This window comes from Sabethes cyaneus, chromosome 2, assembly GCF_943734655.1.
Source record: "Sabethes cyaneus chromosome 2, idSabCyanKW18_F2, whole genome shotgun sequence".
NCBI classification, from domain to species: Eukaryota; Metazoa; Arthropoda; class Insecta; order Diptera; family Culicidae; genus Sabethes; species Sabethes cyaneus.
Window position 1 is genome coordinate 193,537,296 of NC_071354.1, and position 26,214 is coordinate 193,563,509.

At 39.7% G+C, this 26,214-nt stretch overlaps 1 protein-coding gene across 3 annotated transcripts in view; it reads left to right on the top strand.

Annotated features, from left to right (window-relative positions):
- Nucleotides 1-26,214, top strand: part of LOC128738597 (FH1/FH2 domain-containing protein 3-like) — a 192,929-nt gene that overhangs the window by 59,809 nt on the left and 106,906 nt on the right. For all 3 annotated transcript variants that reach the window (XM_053833850.1, XM_053833852.1, XM_053833851.1), the window contains exon 2: nt 588-907. In XM_053833850.1, the coding sequence (XP_053689825.1) occupies nt 731-907 (177 nt within the window). In that variant the 5' untranslated portion in view covers nt 588-730. The remainder of the gene's footprint in view (nt 1-587; nt 908-26,214) is intronic.

Below are 26,214 nucleotides of genomic sequence, written 5' to 3' on the forward strand. Positions count from 1 at the left end.
GTATCGGTTACAGTTAGCAAGACTAATTAGATGGGAATGTAATTTAAAAGTAATGGACCTCATGTGAATATTTTACCGATTGAAAGTTACACTTATTTCAGATTTCTACCAGTCTGTCAAAGACAGCTACCACGTTGTTAAATGCGTAAATCAATTGCCGTTTGGTCTCGCTGGTTACTTTCGAATTCCAGTGTTAATTGTTACGCCGGCCGGCGCAAGCCCTCAGCTTATCGCGCCAAATCGGCGCACTTTTTTCTCTCTCCGCTACCAACAACTCGACTTGTTTGGATAAACAAAATTTATAACAACCGTAAATATCGCCGTCAATGCTAATTAGTGGCAATCGTCTATCGGTTAGTATGTAATTTCCAAGATAATGATTTATGGCAAGCCCAGGTTCAGGGGGCTGTGCGTTTCGAACCAATAATTTATCGACCTTCAATTAATCAAACCGGGGCGCCACACAGCTCAGTCAGTAGGAAGAAAAAAAATGGCTCGTTTCCTTCGTCGGAAAACCGTTGGTGCAGTGCAGCGAACGGAATCCGTTCGCGTTGATAACCAGTAACCAAAACCCTTTTCGTTTGCAGGTGCGTGTGTGGTCTGAAATGTGAAAATATGCAGAGAATTGCCCATAGTTTGTGGTCAAAATCTAGTATTTGGTGGCTTTCGTCGAAGCATTTGTGTAGTCATTAGAGTGTGCGGCGGTCAGTGGTTGCAGGTTGCAGGAAACATGGATCCGGACGACTTGGTCACACTGCGGGTCCAGTACCTGGTGGATAGTGATCCATTCAACAGTTTTGCCATGTACCCGATTCCGTCCCGGGCTCCAGCGTTCTCGTTCGTGGGCTCGGCACCGATGGTGACGCAACTTGGCGCACTGCTGCGACATCTGGGAGCACCGCAGAGGGTAAGCGTTATAATTTTGTTACTTCTCGGTGGTGAAAGATTTAAATGCCATATTTTTCTCCAGTGGAATTAAAAAAAGTTTGAATAAGAGAAAAAGAGAAACAGAGAGAGAGAGAGAGAGAGTGTGTGTGTGTGAGATAGAGAGATAGAGAGATAGAGAGATAGAGAGATAGAGAGATAGAGAGATAGAGAGATAGAGAGATAGAGAGATAGAGAGATAGAGAGATAGAGAGATAGAGAGATAGAGAGATAGAGAGATAGAGAGATAGAGAGATAGAGAGATAGAGAGATAGAGAGATAGAGAGATAGAGAGATAGAGAGATAGAGAGATAGAGAGATAGAAAGATAGAGAGATAGAGAGATAGAGAGATAGAGAGATAGAGAGATAGATAGATAGATTTTTGGAAATTCCATTGTTTGAACTTCCATTTCTATTTCGTGCTAGAAGCGTTAACTCAACTCGTACACTCATCTTTCGAGTTTTTCAGGCTGTAGAGCCCACAGACAATTGATTTTATAAAAAAAATTAACTCATATCCTACAAATTATTGTTTTGCCCCCCGATTTTTAAAGCTACTTTCCAAGGGGGGGGGGCTGTTTGACAAAAACTTTGAAAATGATTTGCAATGGCTTTAATGGTACCATATACCAACTATTTAATATCAGCAAGTGACGGACTACTTCGATCGATCGGTAGTCCATCTATAAATATGCTAGAAAAATTATTACTTACATTTTCATTGTTTACTCGTACAGCATATTATATTTGGTTCATTAGATTACATGGGATTTTTGACGTAGGACTACGTCTTTGTTTACTATACTGGAACTGGGTAGCACTTTGTGAAAATGGAAATAGAAGTGTAACGTTTGAATGAAAGATTTCAAATGCTAATAACTACTAAACTACTGAACGAAACTGAACAATTTATATGTCGTTGGATAGATAAAATGACCAGCAATTTTAAAGAGGGTGAGAGAGCAATTTTAAGAAGGGCGTAAGAAGGGGGGTGGATTTCTATACAAATAAAACACAAATTTACTCAAAACTCGAGAACTAAATAAGCAAATGGAACCAAATTTGGCATGTGGGGGTTTCAGAAGGCAAGATTTTTTTCTATGGTGAATTGAGACCCCTCCCCTCTATAGGAGGGGGGGGGGGCTCCCATACAAATAATATACAAATTTCATCGAATCTCGAGAACTAATATAGCTAAAGGACTGAAGTTTTTGGAGCGTCTTAGTAGAATGCGAAACCTAGAAATTGAATAAAAAGAAAACTTATCCAATTTAATAACTTTCGAGTTTTCGAGTTTTCGAGTTCGAAAACAGATACTGAGGAAGCCTGCAAGTCATAGGCGAAATATGTATCTGTCAAGAATAAAATATACCGTCAAACGGGGTAACTTGTAACAGTTCTCAACTATGAGTGCAAGTAAAAACTTATCTGTAGTAAATTTGAGGACATTCAATTAATACAAAGTTATTAGGTCTAGGATAGAACTATTTCACATAAAATAAATAAAAAACAAAAATATACGATCAATATTGGCTGCTGTAAAATTTTGTAACTAGTTTGTTACTAGTAACCCCTTAAACGGGGTAACTTACAACAAGCAATATTTTTTGGAAGTTGAACTAATTTAATGATTTGTATAGGTTTCTTTTGACCCCTTTTGATAAATGTTCTATGTCACGTTGGTGAAAATAATTTATGAACCCCGTAACGGAAATTACGATTTAAACTTTTTATATTTTTCATGCAGTTGATATTCCGTGTCTGGATCTGATAAAGTTGCCTCCTTTAAGGACCACTCACATAATACGCAACGCGCTTAGGGGAGCGGGAGTTGTGTAACACGCATTACATGTCGTAAATCCACTATGCAAAATCGCGTCACAAAGGGGAGCGGTCGACTTAAAAAGCATCGATATCTTGGTTACGTAATATATGAATGTTCATTACGTTACCAGTGATCGTAATTAGACATTAACATATTGCTGGTCGATTTCTCTCATTGAGGATATTTTCATTTTGGGCTCTTCTATGGCAATTTTCAGTATACCCAGAGAAAAACTGGCATATTTCCGACTTACCGAAAGTATCTTACACTCTTCAGGTGTGCTTTGGTATTGTTTGATGCGAAATTTATCATTTAAAATGCCTCGTAAAGTTTAAGGAACACAGCTTTTTGTATCTACCAGCTGTTGCAAGCTACCCCGTTTAAGTACTTGCTTTACGTATAATGTGGTAACAAGCAGGATAAACAAAACTAGTCATCATAAATCAATTATTCTGTTGCCTTATTATTCATTTTATTATAAAAAATATATATTAGGCTTCTTTTATTTGAAGTGCTTGCAGGATTTTTTAAAAATCACCTAAACAGCAGAAAATCAACATATCAGTATCTAAGGCTTCTTTGAACTATTAACAACAAGATTCAGTGACTGATATAGATTAAAAATTTAAGTAACAGATCAAAAAATAAATTGGATCGATATAGCATTGTTGCATGTTACCCCGCTGTTGCAAGTTACCCAGTTTGTCGGTTTATAGTAGAATTAAATTAGATAAGTTTTCTTTTTATTTAATTTCCAGGCAAGCAAAAGGAACCAAATTTGCCATGTGGGGGTTTTTGGAGGCATGAATTTATTTTATGAGTGTTTGAGACCCCTCACCTCTGTGGTAGAAGGATAAGGACTCTCATACAAATGAAACAGAAAGTTTTGCATATTTTCCATATTTTCTGCTATGTAACAAGCGGTAAGCTGTGAAAGTAAACTAGTAAAACCTTCTCGGAGCAAAAGACAGTGAATCGACACAGCTAACTTACGTACCTGTTGCCATTCATGTCAAAAGAGAAAGACATTCGAATGGCACGTCATATTTGCGATAAACGTGTTTTGGTTTTAATGTTATTTGTAACCAATGGCCATTTTAAAGGCCACAAGCGAGTTAAAGTAAGATTATTGAAAAATGTCAAGCTACGTACAATCATATTTAATACAATATTCTGTGGGCTGGTCATTCGTTACTATTTCAACCTTTATGATGCACACAAGTTATTTTTGAAAGAAGTCTCTATGTCTCAAAGGGTGCAGGCGTTGTACTTATGAGCCCCCGTCCACGTAGCCACCATTGCATTCAATGAAGAATTGAATATTTCGCTCTTCTCTTTTAAACATTCACTTAAACAATGGCACTCGCAGATTCTTACAAACATACATATGCCAGAAATGCCGTTTACATTAGTCTTTGATCTAATGATCTGATATAGTCGTACGTCACCCTTTCGTACAACCCTTAGGGCTGTATACCTTGTAGTTTTTGAATTAGATAAAGAGTCGGGAAATCCGAATTTTTCGGCCATAAATTAGGAACAATTAAAATATTACCATGAACATTTCATCAATAATGGATTTGAAATTAACAAACGAGAAAAAAATGATCCTCGAAATTTCCAAGTGAAAGAACATAATTTTCTGACTTTTCTTTGGAGTTTTCCACTGTCACTTAACCTGAAATAAATTCAAAATGAATATAGTTTGGTTTAAGATTGACATTGAACCTAAAAGGATTTAAAACTGAATATGAAATCGGACTTCAAGTTGTAATTAATGTGGGGCTTAAAAACAGAGTAGGAATTGGACTTGCCTTGGCAATGAACATAACATTAGGCTTGAAATTGAATTTTAACCAGGAATAGAAATTGGACTTAAAATTAGATATGAATTGGATTCAAATTGCACATAAAATTGTATTTGGAATTGCACCTAAATATAGATTTTAAACAATCCAATGTTTAAATTTGGACATGAGATTAGAATTGAATTGAAATTGGACTTGAACTCTGCATTCTTTGAGAAAAATAGAGTAAAATATCCTTTATTTGATCAAAACTGTTGGGTAAGCGTGATGTGAGCAAGGAACACACCATTAGATTCTTTACAAAATTATCTACAAAAAGTAAAAAATTGGTTTTTCGCTATATTCCAGCTTTTCGCGTAATTTTCATTATATTTTTTGCTTACCTACAGACCTGACGCAGACCAAAATAACAAAAAAGAAAAACGAATCATTCAATTCCGCTAATCGTATGACGTACAAACACCAACCTGATTTTATTTTAATATTCTATTACAGATTTTAATGAGAAGGTGAGGCACGTGCCCCAGTGTGCTCCAACCTGGGCACGCCAGTGGTTGAAAGTATTATGCAAGTGCAAGATAGGTAAAAATAAATCGTCAGGCCAATGAAGTTTAACGTTTAAACGTACCGAGGCCTCACTTTTCCTTTCTATTGGTTCTTTGAAACATGTTGTAGGCAAACATTAACATTAAGTTAACGTCCGATTATCTTCCGGCTCTTGTTAGATACCGGAACGTAATCAGTTATCTGACCCTAACATAGTAATTTAGCGGTTAACATTGCCTCTCTCCAACGCCTCCCGTCAGTATGAATTGATCCGAAATGGTAGTACCGCTGCTACTCCTGCTGCTCTTCGGGACCATAAATGAAACTGCAACATCCATCGCTGATTGCACATCCGAGAAGCTTCGCGAGTGATTCAATACTCAATTAATTGCATACACAAGAAACACAATGCGGTAAAGCCGCAGCAGCAGCAGCAAGGTAAAAACTTTTGCTTACTCTAGACGGTTCAAACCCGCATAACTGCGCTATTATTATGATTTGCTGGCAAAGATCCCCCCGCCACCACCATCACTTTCACCACCACACCGACCGCGGACGAACCTCGTCTTCTCAAAGAGCCGGAGCGATTGAATCAGCCGCCCGCTACGAAATAAGACGCGCATCTTCTTCTCCCGAACGACTAAGCCGCGGTAATAGGTAATCCTAAACCCGCAAATAAACGCGCTGAATAGTCGCAGACCGGCGCGGTGGGACGGTGGGTGGTGTGTTGTGCAGCAGCAGCAGCGGCGGCGGCGCTTTGGATCACGCCTGGACGATCTGCACGATGTCTGTCTATGCCGGCATGCACAACATAGTCGTCGCCCCGCGGAAGATCATGATTCCTTTAAGCCCGCTGCCATTGCACACACAAAAGATGCTGCGGTGGACTGACAGTAGAGACCTCACATCGGGGAGTCTCCCAACCACGGCGGGCGGACACGACAACGACGACGACGACGTTGAAAGTGAAATTGATTCCTATTTTTCATTCTATGGTCGCGCGGTCGACCGTTCCCGCCGCCGCAATAGAGCCTTTTTTTTTGCTCTTTGCCTGGCTGATAGGATGCCGGTACAAATTTATGGGACTCTATTACGTGCTTGGTGGTTTCCGCTGTTACCCCTTTTCTCATGAGTGAAACCGGCCGGCCGGCTGGGGGATGGATAGCTACATCCCGCTCGACGTCGTCGTCGTCGTCGGTCGGGTTGCAATCTGCTGTTTTCACGCGCGGTTTCTCAATCTGCGGATAATCTGGTTGAACCACGTCTTCGTCGTTATCGAAGACGATGTCCGATAAGCGGAGGAAGATTTGCGTATACCTTTGTAAATGCAAAGGTTGAAATATGCTTCATCTCCGGTCGGAGGGTGGCCGGAGCGATATTAAGTAATAAACGGAATCCTGCCAGTGGTCGGACATTGAACGGTGCAGGTCGGTAAAATTACGTTTCTCGGGGGAATGGTGCGATCAGTGCTAAATAATATTGTGTATACAGGAGCTGTTTACGGATGACAAAGTATGTATTTATTTAATGCCAGATTGGTAGCAAAAGATTTAGTGTCGGAAATATTGCGTTCAATAAAATAATCTCAGCATTTGGCTATTACATTTGTTACAAACTATTAGAAATTATCATTTTTTGGATGTACTTGTGAAATACTCATAGATACATTTAAAAAAGTATGAATAGGGTAGTTGATCCAATAGTTGTGGTAGTACCAATAGTTGCGCTACTATTCATTATTAATGCATATTTTCGTCACCATAGCATTTTAGATAAAACAATTACATTCATTATATAAAACAGGTTTTTAGAAGTATTGGTAGTTAGACTACACCATTTAAAATTAAAACATTATTTGCTAAAATGCCAATTTTCCAAAATCTAACACGCAGTTGGAGCACACAACTATAGGCGCTCATCTATAGTTTTGCTACGATGTTTTTTCGCTTAGTAACCTAGCAATGTATATGGAATAACACAATTAAAGGAACATCAAACTTAATTAAGGAAAAATTAGCGCAACTGTTGGTACAATATAATTGAATCGGAAAATTCATTTTTTCTTTATCAAGCTTCTCGTACAACGAAAGCAATTGTCTTGCCTTGTGACAAATACCTTGTATTTGATAAATTTATATCCCACAAACATTAATTGAAGCATATACCTCAATAAACAAACAAAATGAAGTTATATTGTGCTTAGTGGCGCAACTAATGGATCATCTACCCTATTTGATATTACTTCAGCGGAGTTGTAATTGTTTGAAATTACGTTGATACATGTATAGCTGCTTCTGGCCTTCAAAAGAATCTAACAGCTGTTTCACCACCGAAGACAACACTGGAGAAAGAAAGAAGAAAAAACTTTTTGAAACTTATTTCTGGATTCAGTCCGATGTAGCTCAAGGCAGCGTCTTTGGCCTTTACTATTCGTTTTGCTCATCTACAATTTAGGTGGGAAAAATGACGTCGCCGAAATCATTATACGCTGATGACCTGAAATTTCATCGTGTAATCACAACAAACGGACACCAACACTCTCAAAGATGGATCATGGATAGAATTGATGCCAACGTGAAAAAATGTCGCATAATATTATTTCCCAGACTACGTACACCAATTGCGTTCAACCATAATACACACTAAAATTTTCTCAAAATTTCAGTAGGTAAACGTTCGGTAAAAATTTCTGTGATACCAAACGATTCTGATCATCCGTAAACTTTGATATCACCGAAATTTTTACCGAACGTTCAGCTGCTGAGATTTCGTGAAAATTTTACTGAATTCGGTTCTTTTCTTAAGTGTACAGCAACCAGCTTGGAACGCTTGGAATCCTATGGATAGCAAACTAAAATTCGAAGAACTTTGCTGTTACGGCTAAGGCAATGTTTGGGTTCCTGAATAGAAATACACTCAAGTCGCTTTTTACGCGCAGGATACGTCCCGCGTAAATCAAAACCGCATAAAAAAAACCGCGTAAATTCCGAAAACCGCGTAAATTCCGAAAACCGCGTAAAAAAACGCGTAAATTCCGAAAACCGCGTAAAAATAGTCGCGTAAAAAACCGCGTATAAAAAAACCGCGTAAAAAGCGACTTCAGTGTATCAAGTTTTTTGCGAATATTTACAGCTTGAGCACCCTGTATTGGTCGCTCGTACGCAGGTTTCTAGAATACGAAGTGCAAGGGCGGGCGCCATGTTATGTGGTTTACGTCATGAAATCTCGACTGGACTGAGAACATAATTTCGTATATTCTTAGAAACATATTCGGAAAACTAGTACATTCATTCATGCAATTTAAAACATTCGAAGCCTTATTTGCTCCCGCAAAAGTTGTTATTACGAATGATTCACATTTGGTACGACAGCACATTCGTAGCACATTTCGCACCAGAACGTATTTGAAGTACGGTTATTGTCTGGCATCGTTATCGACGAGATCAGGCTGCGAAGATTGTATGTAAGAGAGGATCTACTTGTGCAAGAATGACCTGCCTAACATGCAGTCGTTGTCGTTCTGTGGTTTTCGGCGTCGTCGGTTGTTCTTGCAGCAATATGACAAACGAGGTCAACTTCAATTCCCAATCATGTCAGCTTTTTTCCGGAGAAAACACAGATATCACTATATTCATATAGGTGTCGGTATTATACTATTTTTATCATAAGCTTTTATAAATTCGAATAATGCACGAAGCATTTCTCGAAATTGCACGAAGCATTTGAGAAATTCTCGCTGAAACGGGGCCCCTACTGACACGAGGTCTTCAAATATTAGAACTTTTGCGCTTAATTCGTTGAAAATGGTTAAAAAATAAGAATTACACTTTTAATGCCTCGAAATACTGGACCCCTCGTTCGCCCAGGGGCCTAACAGTTTAAAAAAAATTGAATTTTGAGCAAACATTGAGATCTATATCATGTGATATTTTATAAATTTGCCATGAAACAACTAACAATTGGCCCGGTTCTGTAAAGAAGAGGAACAGGGTTTTCAATAGGAGTCAAATTTTTTTGGCGGCCATCTTGGATTTGGTCGCCATATTGCATTTTATCAAAAAATCTGCGTTTTCACTATGAGCCCTTCAACCGATTTTCATTTTAAGACCTGCATTGGAAAGCTGAGAAGAAATTCTACAAGAAAAATAAATTAGGAAAATAAATAAATAAATTAGAAATTCATAAAATTAGGTATGCAATGGCATTAACTGAATAAAACTACCAGTTATTTGAAGCAAGGTTCACATATTTTTATAATTATTGTGATATTTTCAAAATTTGCTATGAAACAAACTACAAACGACACGGTTTTGTAAAGAGGAGAGATAGGGCTTATAATCGAAATGAAAAAAAATCGGCGGCCATCTCGGATTTGGTCGCCATGTTGAATTTTATCAAAAAAGTGCCGTTTTCGCCATGATCCCCTCAACCGATTTTAATTTTAAAACCACCACCGGAAAGCTGAGAAAATATGCTATAAGAAACATTCATCAAGTTAGATGTGCAATGATATTAACTAAATAAAACAATTAATTTACTGTACCAAGATATTACATTATATGAGAGTTCTAAAGCTTGATAGAGATAATTCATTGTTTCGTTTATTTAATGCCACTACACATGTAATTTGATAAATGTATAGCATTTTTCCTCAGATTTGCGTTGGTGGTTTTAAAATTAAAATCGGTTGAGGGGATCATGGCGAAAACGGCGATTTTTTGATAAAATGCAACATGGCGGCCAAATCCGAGATGGCCACCGATTTTTTTTCATTTCGATTATAAGCCCTATCTATCCTTTTCACAAAACCGTGTCGTTTGTAGTTTGTTTCATAGCATATTTTGAAAATATCACAATAATTAGGTCACGGTGTTTAAAATACCGTTATTAAAAAACAAAATAGGCTATTTAAACGGAAAATGCCAGTTGGTTTGAATTGCCATCCTACACCTTTTAGGCAATTTTTAAAAAAATCGATCGACGAACTTTGGAGTTATGCCCTTTTGAAATTTTAAAGGAAAGATTTGCTCATATAAAGTAAATAAAAATCTTCAATGACACTTCCAAAATGATCGTAAATCACAGCTGGTATTGATTATTTCTGCAACGTGCCGATTTGCGACCATTTTAGGAGTACTACGACACCTCAAATTATGCCAGAATTTTAAAACTAGATCAATCAAAGTCAGATCAACTACCTAGCGCCACGTTAGTTATATCTGGACAAGTTCCGGGAGCTTCCGGAAACACCCAGACAAGTGGCCAGTTTCGTCCATGAACAGAAACTTATTATGCGACACCCTAAATCACACTAGAATTCAATATCTAAATCGATGGAAGCCAAATCTGCTATCTAGGGTCAAGTTTGGTTATATATGGACATGTTTGGGGGACTCCGAAAACCCCTAGGAAATGACTAGTTGCGAACATGAATAAAAACTCATACGACACCTTAAATCACACTAAATAATCAAAAAAGTACCACATTGTGTTATTGACTTACCTAAGGGTTCCCGGAGTCCCCCAAATATGTCCAGATATGACAAAACCTGACTGTAGATTGCAGATTCTGCTTCCATTTATCTAGTTGTTGAATTCTAGTGTGATTTAAGGTGCCGCACGATAAGTTTTTGTTTATGGATAAAACTGGCCACTGGTCTGGGTGTTTCCGAAAGTCCCCGGAACTTGTCCATTTATAACCAACGTAGCGCTAGGTAGTTGATCTGACTGTCAGTGATCTAGTTTTTAAATTCTGGCGTAATTTGAGGTGTCGCATGATAAGTATTTGTTCATGTTCGATACTGGCCATTTCCCACAGCGATAACTTAATCCGGAACATTTCCGGATAGTCCCAATACAGTGTAAAACTCTTAAAATGGTCGCCAATGGGCATATGTTGCATAAAAAATCAATACCAGCTGTGATTTACGTTCGTTTTGAAAGTGTCATTAAAGATTTTTGTTTACTTTATATGAGCAATCTGCCCTTTAAAACTTCAAAATAGCGTAACTCAAAAATTCGTCAATCGATTTTTTTAAAAATTAGCTCAGAGGTGTAGCATAGCAGTATAAACCAACTGGCATTTTCCGTTAAAATGGCCTATTTTATTTTTTAATAACGGTATTTTGAACACCGTGTAGGTATATGAAAGTTGTGAACCTTGCTACAAATAACTGGTTGTTTTATTCAGTTAATGCCATTGCACACCTGACTTTATGAATGTTTCTTGTAGCATTTTTTCTCAGCTTTCCAATGCAGGTCTTAAAATGAAAATCGGTTGGAGGGCTCATAGTGAGAACGGCGATTTTTTGATGAAATCCAATATGGCGACCAAATCCAAGATGGCCGCCAAAAATTTTTTTTACTCTAATTGAAAGCCCTGTTCTTGTTCTTTACAGAACCGGGCCATTTGTAAGTTGTTTCATGGCAAATTTATGAAATATCACATGATATAGATCTCAAGGTTTGCTCAAAATTCAACTTTTTTTAAAACTGTTAGGCCCCTGTGCGAACGAGGGGTCCACTATTTCGAGGTATTAAAAGTGTAATTCTTATTTTTTCAACCATTTTCAACGAATTAACGTGCGTTGAAAAATCCTTTCATTTGATACGAATGAAAATAAATGGAGATAGAGCCAAAATTGTAACTGCAAGTACCATCATTTTCGATGTCGGGGACGTAAAGGTTAATGTCCTAAAAGGAAACAATTTTGCAAAAGTAGAGTTTGTAAAACAATCTTTTTCCTTCGATCGATTTTATCATTTGAACATTGAACCTGAACATTGAACGTGATGTCCTGAAAGCAGTGTTGCGAAGCCCACGCTCGTGGGGTCTAATTTTCTCACACACGCGTACCCATTCTAACGAACACGCCGGCCTAAGCATCCCTTTAAAATTCCCGCTCTTATTTCTTCATGCACAGCAACGAGTTTTTGCGAGCGTGTGTTTAGCTAACAGCTGCAGTCGTCGCTCGTCGCTCGTCGTTGCAGCCCGATCTGCTGACACCGATTACTCACGACGGCTCGTACTCCCGCCCGTGAGTAGAATTGAGGGCAAAGATGAAGAAGAAGAAGAAGAAAATTTGTATCCCAGTACGCCACAAGCCTTGCGGGCAGCTGATTCCCCACGAATTATTTGACTCGGGAATAAGCTATGCAGAAAAGCGATGTGAGGATGAACGTGCGCGAGTGTGTGGGTAGCAGAATGTATGCACACATCACCAGCGGCTGTTTCTTTTACGCCTGCGTGTGCAGGCGTAAGCGTTGAATACTATGTTTTCCATACTCTTTCGCGTGTGAGTAGGCATGGCAGACTTCTCGCTCGATCCATCCCTTGGGTCGTAAATAATCTTTGACCTGGTGGAATGGGGAGATTCGTTTGAGGCCTTTTTTTTCAAACCAATCACGAAGCAAGGATTTCCAGTTGGACAATATTTCATTATGTTGAATTTTTCAATAGTACAACCTCAAGAATCGATACTTTTCTTGATTTGGGTTGATGAGTAGAAGATTTTCCGATCAATTGGGGCAAAAATACAGAAAATCGAGCAGGAACCGCTATTAGCAGTAGCATTCAATCCATTTCTCGAGAAAGAATTTTTGGAATGACCTCCTATACCAGCTGCCCTCCAGAAAGACGTAGTCCTACATGAAATCAAGAGACTAAAATAAGAAAAAATTGAACAGGAAGCGAAAAAACGGAACAAAGGAATAAAAAACAAGATATAGAAAAATAAAAACGAGAAAAAAGATGAAAAATTGATTAAAAAAGAGGAAAAGTGAGAGCAAAAATCAAAAAACGGTACAGAAAAGAAAAACAAACCGAAAAAAAATGAAAAATCGTAAAATTTTATGTCCAATTTCAAATAAAAACTTTAGACTTTTCATGGAATATTCAGATAGCCATCGCAATCAAAACTCTATCAAGTAACGGCAGCGTTAGCTAGCAAACACAGCTAATTAAAGCCTTGCAACTAATGAGGGCATAATGTTCAGGACACCTTTTCTCCCCATTAAATTAAACCTATGAACAGCAACGAATTCCAACTGAAACAATCCAGAACCGTAGAATGTCTTGCGTGTAAGTCACCTAATCCCCTCTGCCGGTATGCCGCTTCCCGCCAGCTTCAATTATCATCAGTGGGCGATAGAATTTAATTTGCAGCCCATGTCACTTGCGTTCAGCCAATTTCTATCACTAGTCACGTCACCGTTGTGCGAATCCTGGCACGTTTGTGTGACTACATTTCCGCTGTGTGGTGCCAGCCATTAAGGTCTGAACGCATGTAACCGCACCGACAAGCACAAAGCAGAACAAAGCTGACAGAACTGCACACACGTCGCGTCGTCGGGGTACCTACCTGAAGAGCATTTCTACACTGACATCACGAATCGAAACGAAATAAAAACGATTGCCGGTAGGAAAACGTGTCGGGTTAGCCGTCGTGATTTGCCGGTGCTTCTTTTCTTCAGCAGCGCTTGATCGACGGAATGCCGATGGCCGGTTTCCCTTTAATTTCCCACGATTAGGTCACGTCTGTCACCGCAACTCAGAACCCGAAGAGTTGCGTGCTCATTGGCTGACATTGTTTGCTAAAATGGGCTTCCCCCTCGCGTTGCGCTGATTTGGCGAAAAAGGTGGTTGCGGAATCGGACAGACGCCGAGGTGGCCCCCCAAACGAGGAGGAGGTTTCGCCAGAAGGCGTCACTTTGTTGAGAGTTTTCAACATACTCAAATTGTGGTCAGCTACTTCTGCGATGCCAATGCAACTCCGAAGACTACACGATTAACTATTTTAGCGTTTCTTTCACGCCGCATGTAATTGGCAATAAAAACACGATCGACTGGCCAACTCTCAGCAACAGTTAAGAGAAGAAGATGAAATCGTGTTGCTTGGCAATGGCTTTTTTTTTCGGTTACAATGTGCAGAAAACTATCGTTCGATGCTTCGGATAAACTGCAAAAAAACACTTGAAAGTGTGATTGCATAAAATTGATGACCAATGTGCTCGGGCAAACCACAGTGTACCAATCCTCCCGGAGGCCTTCCGGCACTGCTATAGCTCTCCTCGCCGATACTTTTGAAATTGATAGTTGCTGATGGTGTCCGGCATGGCTTTCCGATGGGTTCGCTGCTGATCGAGTTTTGCCAGTTTTCCCCGGCCGTTGCACGTTGGAATGCCTTGCTGCTTGCTGATTGCTCCTGTGGACTGCACTCTGGTGGCCAACAAAATCAACTTTCGCTTTTGCCGGAGCCGGGTACATCATCAGCATCATCATCGTCTTGGAATGGAAGTGCACAGTGCCGTACCGGGAGGAAAAGTGTTATTGGCACATTTCGAAGCTGATCAATAAAACCATGTTTATGCAATACCTACCGTCAGCCGTGCGGAGAACGCTACCTGGGTGGCTAATTATGTCAAGGATAGACGGGAAGAGATTGGTTTTAAACAACGTGTAGAATCTCTGTCGGAATTGCGTGTCCCGGATCTAGTAGAGGTCGGAAATGTTGTTTCGGACGATTCGGCAAATCATGGACTCGACATTATTTGTCTACAAAATTGCAATAAAAGTGCATCCATCGGTTTCAAATAAAAAGAGGACGCATGGCTATTTATATTGGAATAAAACTTTTTTAAATTAATAGGAGTAGCTCATCATTTACAGACCGCTCACAGGAGTTGGTTTAAAAAGTAGTTGCTGCTAATAGGAATCAAAATCTTTGATGTCTTTTACTACCATCATGCAACAAAGTGATTTTCCATTCCAAATTGGAACATTTCACGTTCGCTGAATTGGCGGATATTGGTTCGAGAACGTTTTGTCCATCCGCTGCTGTGATGTAATCATACACGGGATATCAGATGATATCATATGCCTTCAACAAACACGGCGATTGTGGTAAGCAACCAACCAACTCTTACATCCGTAATAGACCAGCTCAGTAATCGCGAGCAATACTCTTGTAATGTACAATTTACTTTACGACAACAACAAAAAAAAAAGCACAGGAAATGGAACCGCATAAAATGTTGCATCGATATATTTATTATTTCGTTGTTCCGTCACCGGAACACTTTAACTTTGTTGCTATATATATATATATATATATTCGTTTGCAATTACAGGGCATGTTGACCGAACAGTTAATGGTCTGAATTACATGTTTGATGTAATTTGGCGGATAGTTTCAAACAACGCCCTAGCATTTTATTTTAAATGTTTGTTAAACTATCGCTTTCGTAATAACTCTGGGAATATTTTCAAATGTTCAATTTTTATTACTGGGCGGATGTATAATTTTGTAATCATCGGTTGCTATTACTTTTTATTGATTTTAAATTTATTTCAATCATTTTAAACCAGTGCGGCTAGTGTTTGCAGGATACAACCTATCACAAGGTAGAAATTAACTACTTAGCAAGGTTTAAAAATGATGTACGTACTTATGATAAATTTCAAATATTTCCACCATATTTTTTTGAATTGTCGATGTCACCTTCTGTAGTCCGTCGCTGGCAGCAAACATGAAGTGGAGAGTTTGCGAAGACTTCACTTCAGTAATTACCAGGCGATTTGATATACCATCGATCGTAGGAACATCGTGACACTACACAGGATTAGGGACTGCGGACGGAAGCAAAAAACGTTTGACAGAGATCTTTTTGTTGGGGCTCTACGCGTCGATAGAGACTCCCTGGATCTGACCGCGGATGAACTAACAGAAATGCTAGCAAAGATCCCAAGTAACAATTTTAAGTTTTATTACGTTCCACTAGTGGTTTTTATGACCAATTCCATAAAATCGGTAATAAAACTATGAGCTCCACCAGAACTTTCTGATGACTGCTATAAAACTGCCTTCCGACCAAGTGGGTCACTCTTCAGAAGGATTTCATAACCTCTATAAGAATCAGGTCATAAGCTGAAGTAATCTTATCACACTCTGCTGAAAGCAACAATGAAACTGAATATGCTTTCCGCTACTTGACAGCTACCGCCATAATTTAGTAAAGCTTTTCGTCAGAAAGCTAGAAATCATCCAGCTTGCTGCAAAGCTAAATCCGTCCACCAACTTTGTTAACTTGAAAATATATGCGTGAGCAGAAAAGTTAAAGTTTTACTGTCAGATCATCCTGATCGCTTTGTTTTGCAGCGACCATAATAAAATATACCATAGAATAATTAACAAATTCTAGCAGTTTATATTGATTTGCAGCACTTGAGTATGAAATTTTATCATGCATATTGACAAGATAGGTGCATGAAATCAACGCGCCATCTAAATTATGCAATTTTCGAAAACTGGTGGTTTTAACAAACTAAATATATTCAGTCAGTCAATGAAATTGACTAAGCAAAATCAATTTAGTTCCTTCCTGTGACAGGAAAACCGAGTGATAATAACTTTTTTTCTGCAAAACACTTTGTTTTAATAAATATTTCTTCGCGAGTTAAAACAGAATATTAGAATATGGCAATATGGCCTCGCATAAAAAAATGATTTCGGTGTTGAACTGTAATATTCTTCATAATAGCCGCAATAAATCTAGTTGGTGGTGTTACCGTTTTAATAGATCTGTATAACAAACAGATTTATTGCAGTTTGACAAGCAACTGTAATAAGATCCATTTCGATTGTTGCGCCATGTTGTATTGATACGCCACACGTATGGTAAGTTTGTAAGAGACGTGATGCAGCCAACAAGTTTTAACGTGCTAATATAAGCAACCACAATAAATTTCTAGCTAGCTACAAGCGTGTTTGGACTCGTATCTTCTTGGTATTGCGCAATACCACAATAAAACCAGAGGTAATGATTAATACTGCAATAAAACCTTTATAAAATTCAAGTAAAACCAAGTGGACTTAGAATTGCTACTTGGGATATGCAATCTAATCATGCCTAGAAAACGGGATTCTGGAAGCAGAGAGACCCATGCTTACTGGTGGAATTACGTACTTGCGAACCCTAAAGCTGAATGTCTTGGGACTAGAAGAAGCTGTCAGCGACGTAAAATACCTCTGAGAGAAAAGCATGGAGAATAATGCACCGGATGGCTAAGGTAATAAGAGATGTTTTAATGGACTATATCGAGACGCCGTTACTGGCCCCTGGGGTGATGCATATCTAGTTGCACTGGCAATGACAAGAGGTCCGACGACATCCACTGAAATGTGTTCAGAGTCTGAACTGAACTTCAGACACAATAAAGGTCTTCATTGAAGAATTTTTACGGAGTACGATTTGACGATCTGGGTGCCTTGTCCATACGGCCCAAGTAGAGGGAATTGACGCCGAAGACAGACGAGTCTCCAACGAGTAACTCGTTACTACAGCAAAAGGTATGAATGCTCAGAAAGCGCCCGGCTCATACGGAATCACCAATGTAGTGCTGAAAGCGGGACTGCAGCCCCTACTAACACATACTGGATTTCTCTTTCAAAATCTCAAGGATTCCTATTTCATAGTAAAGGGGATTCCTTTACCGAGTTATAGGTATCCTGGGGATTCTCCTTCTGGATTCTCATACAAGATTGCTGGTTCTATAAACAAGACATTCAGTACGAATCTTATGCAGAATTCCTATACACGATTCCAATGAGAGGAACCCCAGAGATTTTATGCGAAGCTTCTTGGTTCGGTCGGAAGGTATTCCCAGACATGTTGGGAATGGTCCCCCCAAAATGTCTTGAGGAAGGCTACTTTCTAGAGCCATGCAATATACAGAAGTTAGTACTCCTGCCTATACCAGGAAACTCCTCGGTTGCTCATAAATCCATCTGTCTGCTGGACACACTCGGTAAGCTCTTGGAGAGAACAAAATATACAAAGCAAAGTGAACGATGAACGCCGTACACGGACAGTGATCGAAATAGCTGAGAGGGCATCTAAGCAAAAGAGAACAGGAAATCGATACTGCGCTGTAATCACGATTGACTTTCAGTTGGTGACCCCTTCGTTGCAGAGAAGCGCACAATGAAGGTTCCTGCCTATTTGTGTAGGATACTCAATAGCTGCAATTCCAAAATCGGTTTCTGGTTTATGAAACGAACATCAATCAGATTAGTGGAGCTCATAGTTTTATATGAAATTGGTTATGAAAACCACTAGGGGAACGTAATAAAACTCAAACTGTTGCTTGTGAAGAGGTTAAGAAGGCAACGCACGACAGCTGTCCGCCACAGGACATCAAGATTCTCATGGGAGATTTGATCGCCCAAGTCGGTAGGGAAGAAATGTAAAGGCCCCATAGTACCCATAGACTCCATAGCCCCATACCAACACGAACGATAACGGCCTACGATGCGTAAGCTTCGCAGCGTTCCATGGCCTGATACCTCTTTCACATGTAAAACTATCCACAAAGCCACCTAAAGATCATCTAACCGACGTACAATCAATCGGATTGACCACGTTGTTATAGAAGACCGGTTCTTCACTAACGTTCCCTACGGGGTGCGCATATCGACCCTAACCATTACCTAGTAGTAGAAGTGTGCGCTTGAAACTGTCAACCTCATAGCAGACACACCAAAGTGATCCTCCGCGGCAGAACATTAGGCAGCTAGATAACCCGTAATCTGCCGAGAATTACGCACGAATACTAGATGAGGCACTACCTTCTTCCGAGAAGTTAAGTGCTTCAAACCTCGTAGACGATTGGGGCAGAATACGCTCGGCTATCGGAGAGACCGCTACTACACTAGGTGATGAACCTTGGAGAATACAAAAGGACTGGTTGGATGGAGAATACCAACGAGCGATGAAGAGAAAAAAGATTGCTTGGAAAAATTATCTAAGCATTGTCACTAAGGAGAACTAGGCCAAATACCGACGAACAAGGAACCAGTTGACTACGATCCTGAGTAATAAAAGGTACCAGAAGGACGACAGAGATCGTGCAGAATTAGAATAACTATTTCAAGCTAATGACTCGCGCAAGTTTTACGAGAAGGTGAACCAATCTCGTAAGTACTACTTACCGAAAGTTGGCGTTTGTAGGTCAGTTCTAGTCGAGGTGGTTCAGTAAGTAGAGGCATTTCTACTATGAACTCCTCAATGGCGGGTTAGTAGAAGAAGGCGGTACAGAAGTTCACCCATGAATGCCAATTGAAGTAAGTAATGTCCAAGCACTTGGAACTCACGTGTGAGTTTTTCTGCTTTCATAGCAAGAAGCACAAAACTCACACATATTTATTCCCGCTTGATCACATTCTGCTTTGCTTTAACTGCTGCCCGAAGCTATACACATATACATACAAATTCGTTGTTGAACAGCATGGGCATTCTCTCGTGCGATACGTAACTGTGAGTGAGCATAGGATGATGAGTCTCTAAATAAATCGTAAAGTTAAACTAAATCAAACATTTAAACTACATGTTTATCTAATTCTTATTAGGCTTTTTACTTTCTAGTTAAGAAAATGTCGATTCCCGCGAAGGAAAAAAATGTAAATTCCGCCAATTTGTTTGCCATCTTAATTCATGAAAGGGTGCTAGCTTTTTTCGCTGCTGATATTTTCTCTGGCAGTTAATTCTCTTTCGCTCTCTGGTTCGTTATATGAAATGCCAGCTGCGAAAGAAGTAAGCAAAATTCTCGCAGCTGAATTTGGTTCACATCGCATAGCAACAGAGACATCACATATAATAGCGAGAGAAATTCATATGTGAGTGCTTCTTATCAAGGTTGAAATTTCATGGTGCTTGAAATCTCATTGAGTTTTTTGCTGGTATGATTTTTTCAATACTGATAATCACGATCGAGAAATGCTAGCCACAGCTCTATCACTGAATAATTTTCAAGATTTGAGAAGAGAAGAAGAAGCTATCCGAGGAAATGATGGCTGAAGTTGTTTGTCCTATCTGCAAAAGGGTGAGCAGCACGAATGCAACTAAATGCCGACTACAAGGTATCCTCCAAGATTTTGTTACGCCGGCTGTCACCGGAAGTGCAAAGTTTCGTAGGGAATTTTCAGATAGGCTTCATGGAATCTCTCGCCATTACGGAATAAATCGATATCAAGCGACAAATCTTGCAGAAATGGCCCATTGCACATCTGGCGAAAGTAGGCGGTTTACGGTGGGGCGGACACGTCACAAGGATGCCGGATAAAACACGAACAGATGGAAAGCAACTTGGGACTTCTGAAACGCTTGGAAAATTAGTGGCGACTCGCCCAAAATCGAATTGAGAAGAGACAAGTGCTTGAAACAAAACGAGCCTCCTTGGGTCTATGTCAAAACGCCGACGTCATTACGGACGATAAAACGTTTTGCAAGTGCGTTTTCAGACAAATTCATGCACAAGAATTTAGATCGTTAGATCGGCACAGTTCAATAGAAAAAAGTATATCAGCAATTTTATCAAAAAAAGGCGTAAAAGAAACAGTCACCGAGGCTGTGTGCAGACATTCTGCTATCCACACACTCGTACATGCGCATCCTCACATCGTCTTCCTGCATAACTTATTCCCGAGCCAAAAATTTCGTGAGGAATCAGCTGCCCGTGAGGCTGGAGGCGCACTGGGATACACATTTTGCATTACTTTTTCTTCTTCTTCTTCTGCATCTTTGCCCTCGATTCTGCTCACGGGCGGAAGTATGAGCCGTCGTGAGTAATCGGTATCAGCAGATCGAGCTGCAACGACAAACGACGAGCGACAACTGTAGTTGTTAGCTAAACACACGCTCGCAAAAATGCGTTGCAGCGCATGATGAAACAAGAGCGGGTGTTTTAAAAGGATGCCTATGCCGGCGTGTTCGTTAGAATGAGTACGCGTGTGTGAGAAATTTAAACCACACAAGTGTGGGATTCGCTACACTGATTTGAGTAGATATACGGTAGATTTAACTGTTTGGTCTATAAGCTCCTACCAGTGACCAAAGTAAGGGGGAAGAAACTCCTCCTTGTGGACAACCTTTGACCACCGAACTCGTGACCGATGTATTTGCCAATTATGATGGGATTTCTCTACTTGAAAGCATTGCTTACATCCGGCGCATTGTAGTGTGATCAATTCTGTTTTGAAAGAGAACTGTAATAATTGAAACGAAGGACGTGTAATCGAAAGCTCCTCCAATATCAGGGGAAGCAAAACGTGCCATTTCTTGATATTTGAGCGTTTTCTCAATTAACGATTTACCGTGTTGGTATCTATGTTAATCCTCATTTAGGTTAATCCGAATCCCCATCTATGTTAATCCCCCAATCTTTAAAAACTCATTGCGGGTATAGTTGTCTGAGATTTTCTCCATCAACCCAAGAAGCATTGATGTCAGATTTATTAGGCTGAAAGCCTGATTCATGATTTTCTCTTACCCCCTCTACTTTCCGCCAATGCTCCGCGATATGTTATAAAGTGAAACTGTCTCGAAAAAGGTTGATGAGCTCGGGTATTATACAGCCGTCCATTTTCTGTAAGAAAATGAGTAGAACTCCATCCGGACCTGGAGAATTTATTGGTCCGAAAGCCCTAAGTTCCCATTTGATCCAAACTTCCGTAAACAATCGGCCAATAAGCTGAGCCGTGTCGTTGGGCATTTTATCTAACGACCCATTCCAAAGCAGCGGGGCCTAATTTCATCAATTTTTCCATAACTCTTTACACTGTGTATTTAAAAAAAAGAGGAAAGGAAACAATGGGAATTGTGCAAATATTTCTGAACAGCCTATTGTATTGTATTCAACCACAGATTGTTCAGACGAATTTTTAACATTTTTCTCTAGTCATCACTAAGCGCGAGGCCCTCCTGATGCGCGAGGCTCCGTGCGACCGCACAGGTTTGCCGGCCTAAACGCCGGCTCTGTGTAATGGGAGCCAAATATAACCGGATTCGAACCTAGCTTTTTTCCCCAGGCCCTGGGTATCACATATATTAGTGAACATTTGAACATCACAGCGGACAGGATAAGTCTACAATGGGCGGGCTTAAAATTTGTGATGCAAACAAACTTTTATAGCGATACATGTCAGTACCCTGAATTTTCCGCTTTTTTCCCTTCACGTCTTGTCCCACCCTAGGGGTACTATAAAACACCTTTGTTTCATTATTTTCTTCGATTGGAAGGACAGTTATTTTAAAAATTATTTGAATAATGTCTGATTTCGTTATAAGTCTAGAAAAAATACGAGGTAGAGACCATTTAAAAATGTAAGTCGTGGTCTGTGTTAATTCATGTTTCATTGCAAGATTACAAGAATTATATGACATCACAATAGTTATATTTTTAAACAAATATTGATACAAAATGTGAACCAAAACCTCCGTTCACTTTCATCGGTCACTGCGGCATCATGTTCATTATATTCATCACCAATTTCCCAGTGACCTAAATCAGTGATTGGCGCAAACGAATCGGAGAAGAAACAAATCACGCTCAATATCGATATCCATTGACCGCACAACCTCCGATCTGATTCGGCCAAAAGTTAATTTTCTTCTTTGGGCTCGCCGGTATGCTTGCCCCATCGCAGTGCGCTTTCAATTCCAGTTCTTTAGTCACTTTTTCCATTTTGCACTTTTCCCAAGCTTTGAGCTCATTCGGTAACCACGAAAAAAAGATATTCGGAACCACATGAAAAAAAGACCGTCATTTGCCGATTGCAATCTGGTGCCGTGGTTATTCATCCTTGTAAATCCAAGGAATAAATTTATTACGGGCCAACACTTCCGAAACCGTTCTCTGCCGTCGTCGCTTCGCTTGCCTCTGCCTACACTCTGCCGGTGGGAATTCAGCCACTGACTGCTGCTGCAGCACGCAGTAGATATGCTTCTGTGCTACGGTGCTACCGAACCCACAACCGATAAATCATCTTCGACAATCAACCGAACTTGCAACCTCATCCTATGCTGACCTCTATTCAACTACGGCCGGGCTCCAGGCGACGGATGCACTCGGCAGGTCGGTTGGGTCGGTCTGGTCGGTGCAATCAGGATCACCGAACAGAAAAACAAGAATCCAGCCAGCTTACGTTCAGGCGAGAAATTGGAGAATTGCGGATGCATGGCAGTTATAAGTGTGGCTAAAATTGAAATTTATGACTTAATTCGTCGATCGATGACTTTTCGAGTTTCTTAGCGAACGGGGAACACCAAGGAGATGCTTCACTTATTCACAACATTGCTGGCTACTGATCTCACTACTCCATTTTTCTTTCTACTTCACTATTCTATTACATTATTTATTGTTGGCTGAAAAATGTTACTCCCTGACACTGAAATGCCATAGAAAATTCCATAGTAAATAATCACAATGAACCGGTAACAAAGCTGAACTGGCTATCTGTTTATGACACTCCGGCAGCGCTTTTTGGCATCCGATCAAACGGGCAGGACTTTTGCGTTGCATTGCATTGTGAAGAAAGACATCCGATGAGCCACATTCAACTATAACAGCACAAAAGTTCATTCTAGCCTGTCTGTGCATAGTGCTTTTTTTCTGGTTTTGTTAAAAATCGAAAATAAATTTACCAACTCGTCCACATACACACACACACACTTCATGGCATTTGCAGTTTTCTCACCGTACCAGAAAAAAATGAATCGCACTCAATGCAGCACCAAACTCCTTTGTGTTGCTTCCTGAAAAATGGTTTTTGTGGTCGATTTCCCGTCCCTTCAGCGTGTGGCGTCGGTGCCAAAGCCACACAGCCAACCACCAGAGTGGGTTCCAACCGGAAGTGAATCAATGGCAAAAATGAACACTCACTCGCTCGCTCGCTCGCTCACTCGTACCTTTAGGATGAAAAGGCAAATAAAAAACACTGCAGCCACTGTACGGTGTCTGCCGACAGGGATGCTTTTAGGGGAAACTCAACATCTACTCTAATAGAATTACCCTCTAGTTTGGGCGGCAAAATTGATGGCTCACCCGAAAGGGGAGAGAAAATTCGCATTGTTGAACAGGTTTATTTGTTCGGTGGGAGCAAAATAAATAGCTGTTGGAAATTTTTCGGTTTAATAAATTGCATTAAGGTGCAAAAATTTAGTTGAGTAGTTTCATTGAGTTGAATTGAGATGCCGAAGGTGAAATACCGTTACGACGAGTGGTGCTGTTTCGTAATAACGCAGCCGACGAAATATTTTGATTTCATTTTTTATTACACAATGTGGTGTTCTATTTTATTATGCATCGATGAAAAACAAATTAATAAATTGGATTTTTATGCATTATAGTCAGGTAGTGCCAGTTGGCATTCCAGAGATACTGAAATTCCACACTCAGCTCACGAACGCCGCAAGTCGTAATCAATATTCGATTAAGCAATATTTTGCTGCTCAGTCCAAGTACTCCATCCAGTATGCAATACTTCGCCGTATACCTACTTTCATCATTTGCACGTCAACCGCATATGTAAAAAATAAAAAACAGAACTACATCCATACATTTCCGCACAATGCGAAACGAAATAATAAAATAAAAAACGACAAAATAGAGCCCCCCCGGAAAGTGAGAAACCGAATTCGACCAAGTGCACTGCTCAATTCACCGATGCCTTTGTTCGTTCGGTGCAATTGCGAAAAAAAGAAGAAAAAAAAATGTTAAAAACTTTGCGGCTGCACGTCGCCGCCATCGGCCTATAAAAAAATATAACTCCAGTCACAGTAGTGGCAATGGATGGCTGCAGCCAGCCAGCGGCAGGGATAATTCGAAATAAAAACTTACGCTCGCGGCTTGCAGCGTTCCGACTGAGCTGCCCAACTGCCCGACAGAAAATTTCGGACTAACGATGAAGCATTCGAAATGTGCAAATTAATCAAAAAATGCATTTATGCAAATAAAAAAGAAAAATAATGGTAAATTACTTAATAGGTACTTAAAGATACGTAGCATAAATTAATACTACACAACAGCTTTAGTGCACAACGTAATTAAGCTTTCGTTGATAATTGTAATTAACTAATTTGAAATTATGATGGACAACTAAGCTCTTGCCGTGTTTTTTATAGCAACTTCTGAAAAAATGATTACAAATGAATCATTCAAAACATTGCTCAGCTGTTAGCTACAACTTGGTTACCTGGGTTTATCTGACCTATCAGCCAAATCAAACAAAGAAAAGTTTGACAACGTGAAGCCGAGCGTTGTCTTACTGTAGAATCAGTGCTGCATTGCACCCTTGTTTCGCATAGTTATTGGCTCAATCGCATCAATTGAATTCCCAACTCCAGTGAATGTTTTTCGTTCGGTTTCAACAACTCATGAGTAATTCTCACTTAAACGGGGCCACTACTGACACGAGGTGTTCAAATATTGGAACATTTGTGCTTAATTGGTTGAAAATGGTTAAAAAATAAGAATTACACTTTTGATATCTCGAAATAGTGGACCCCTCGTTCGCCAAGGGGCCTAACAGTTACAAAAAAAGGTGAATTTTGAGCAAACCTTGAGATCTATATCATTTGATTTTTCATAAATTTGCCATGAAACAACTAACAAACGGCCCGGTTCTATAAAAGAGAAGAACAGAGCTTTCAAACGGAGTAAAAAATTATTTGGCGGCCATCTTGGATTTGGTCGCCATATTGGATTTTATAAAAAATGGCCGTTTTCACCATGAGACCCCCAACCGATTTTCATTTTAGGTTCACCATTGGAAAGCTAAGAAAAAATGTTATAAGAAACATTCATAAAATTAGGCAATGACAATGACAAGGCTCACAACTTTCGTATAATTTTTGTGATATTTTCAAAATTTACTGTAAAACAAACTACAGACGACACGGTTTTGTAAAGAGGAGACATAGGGTTTATAAACGAAGTGAAAAAACGGCGGCCATCTTGAATTTGACCGCCATGTTAGATTTTATCATTAAATCGCCGTTTTCGTCATGATCTCCTCAATTGATTTTAATTTTAAGACCACCATCGGAAAGCTGAGAAAAAATGCTATAAGGAACATTCATCAAGTTACATATGTAGCGGTACTAAATAAACGAAACAATTAATTATCTGTATCAAGGTTTACAACGCTCATATAATGGAATATCTTGCTACAGAAAATTAATTGCTTTATTTAGTTAATGCCATTGCACACCTAACCTGATGAATGTTTTGATAGCATTTTCTCTCAGCTTTCCGATGGTGCTCTTGAAATTAAAAT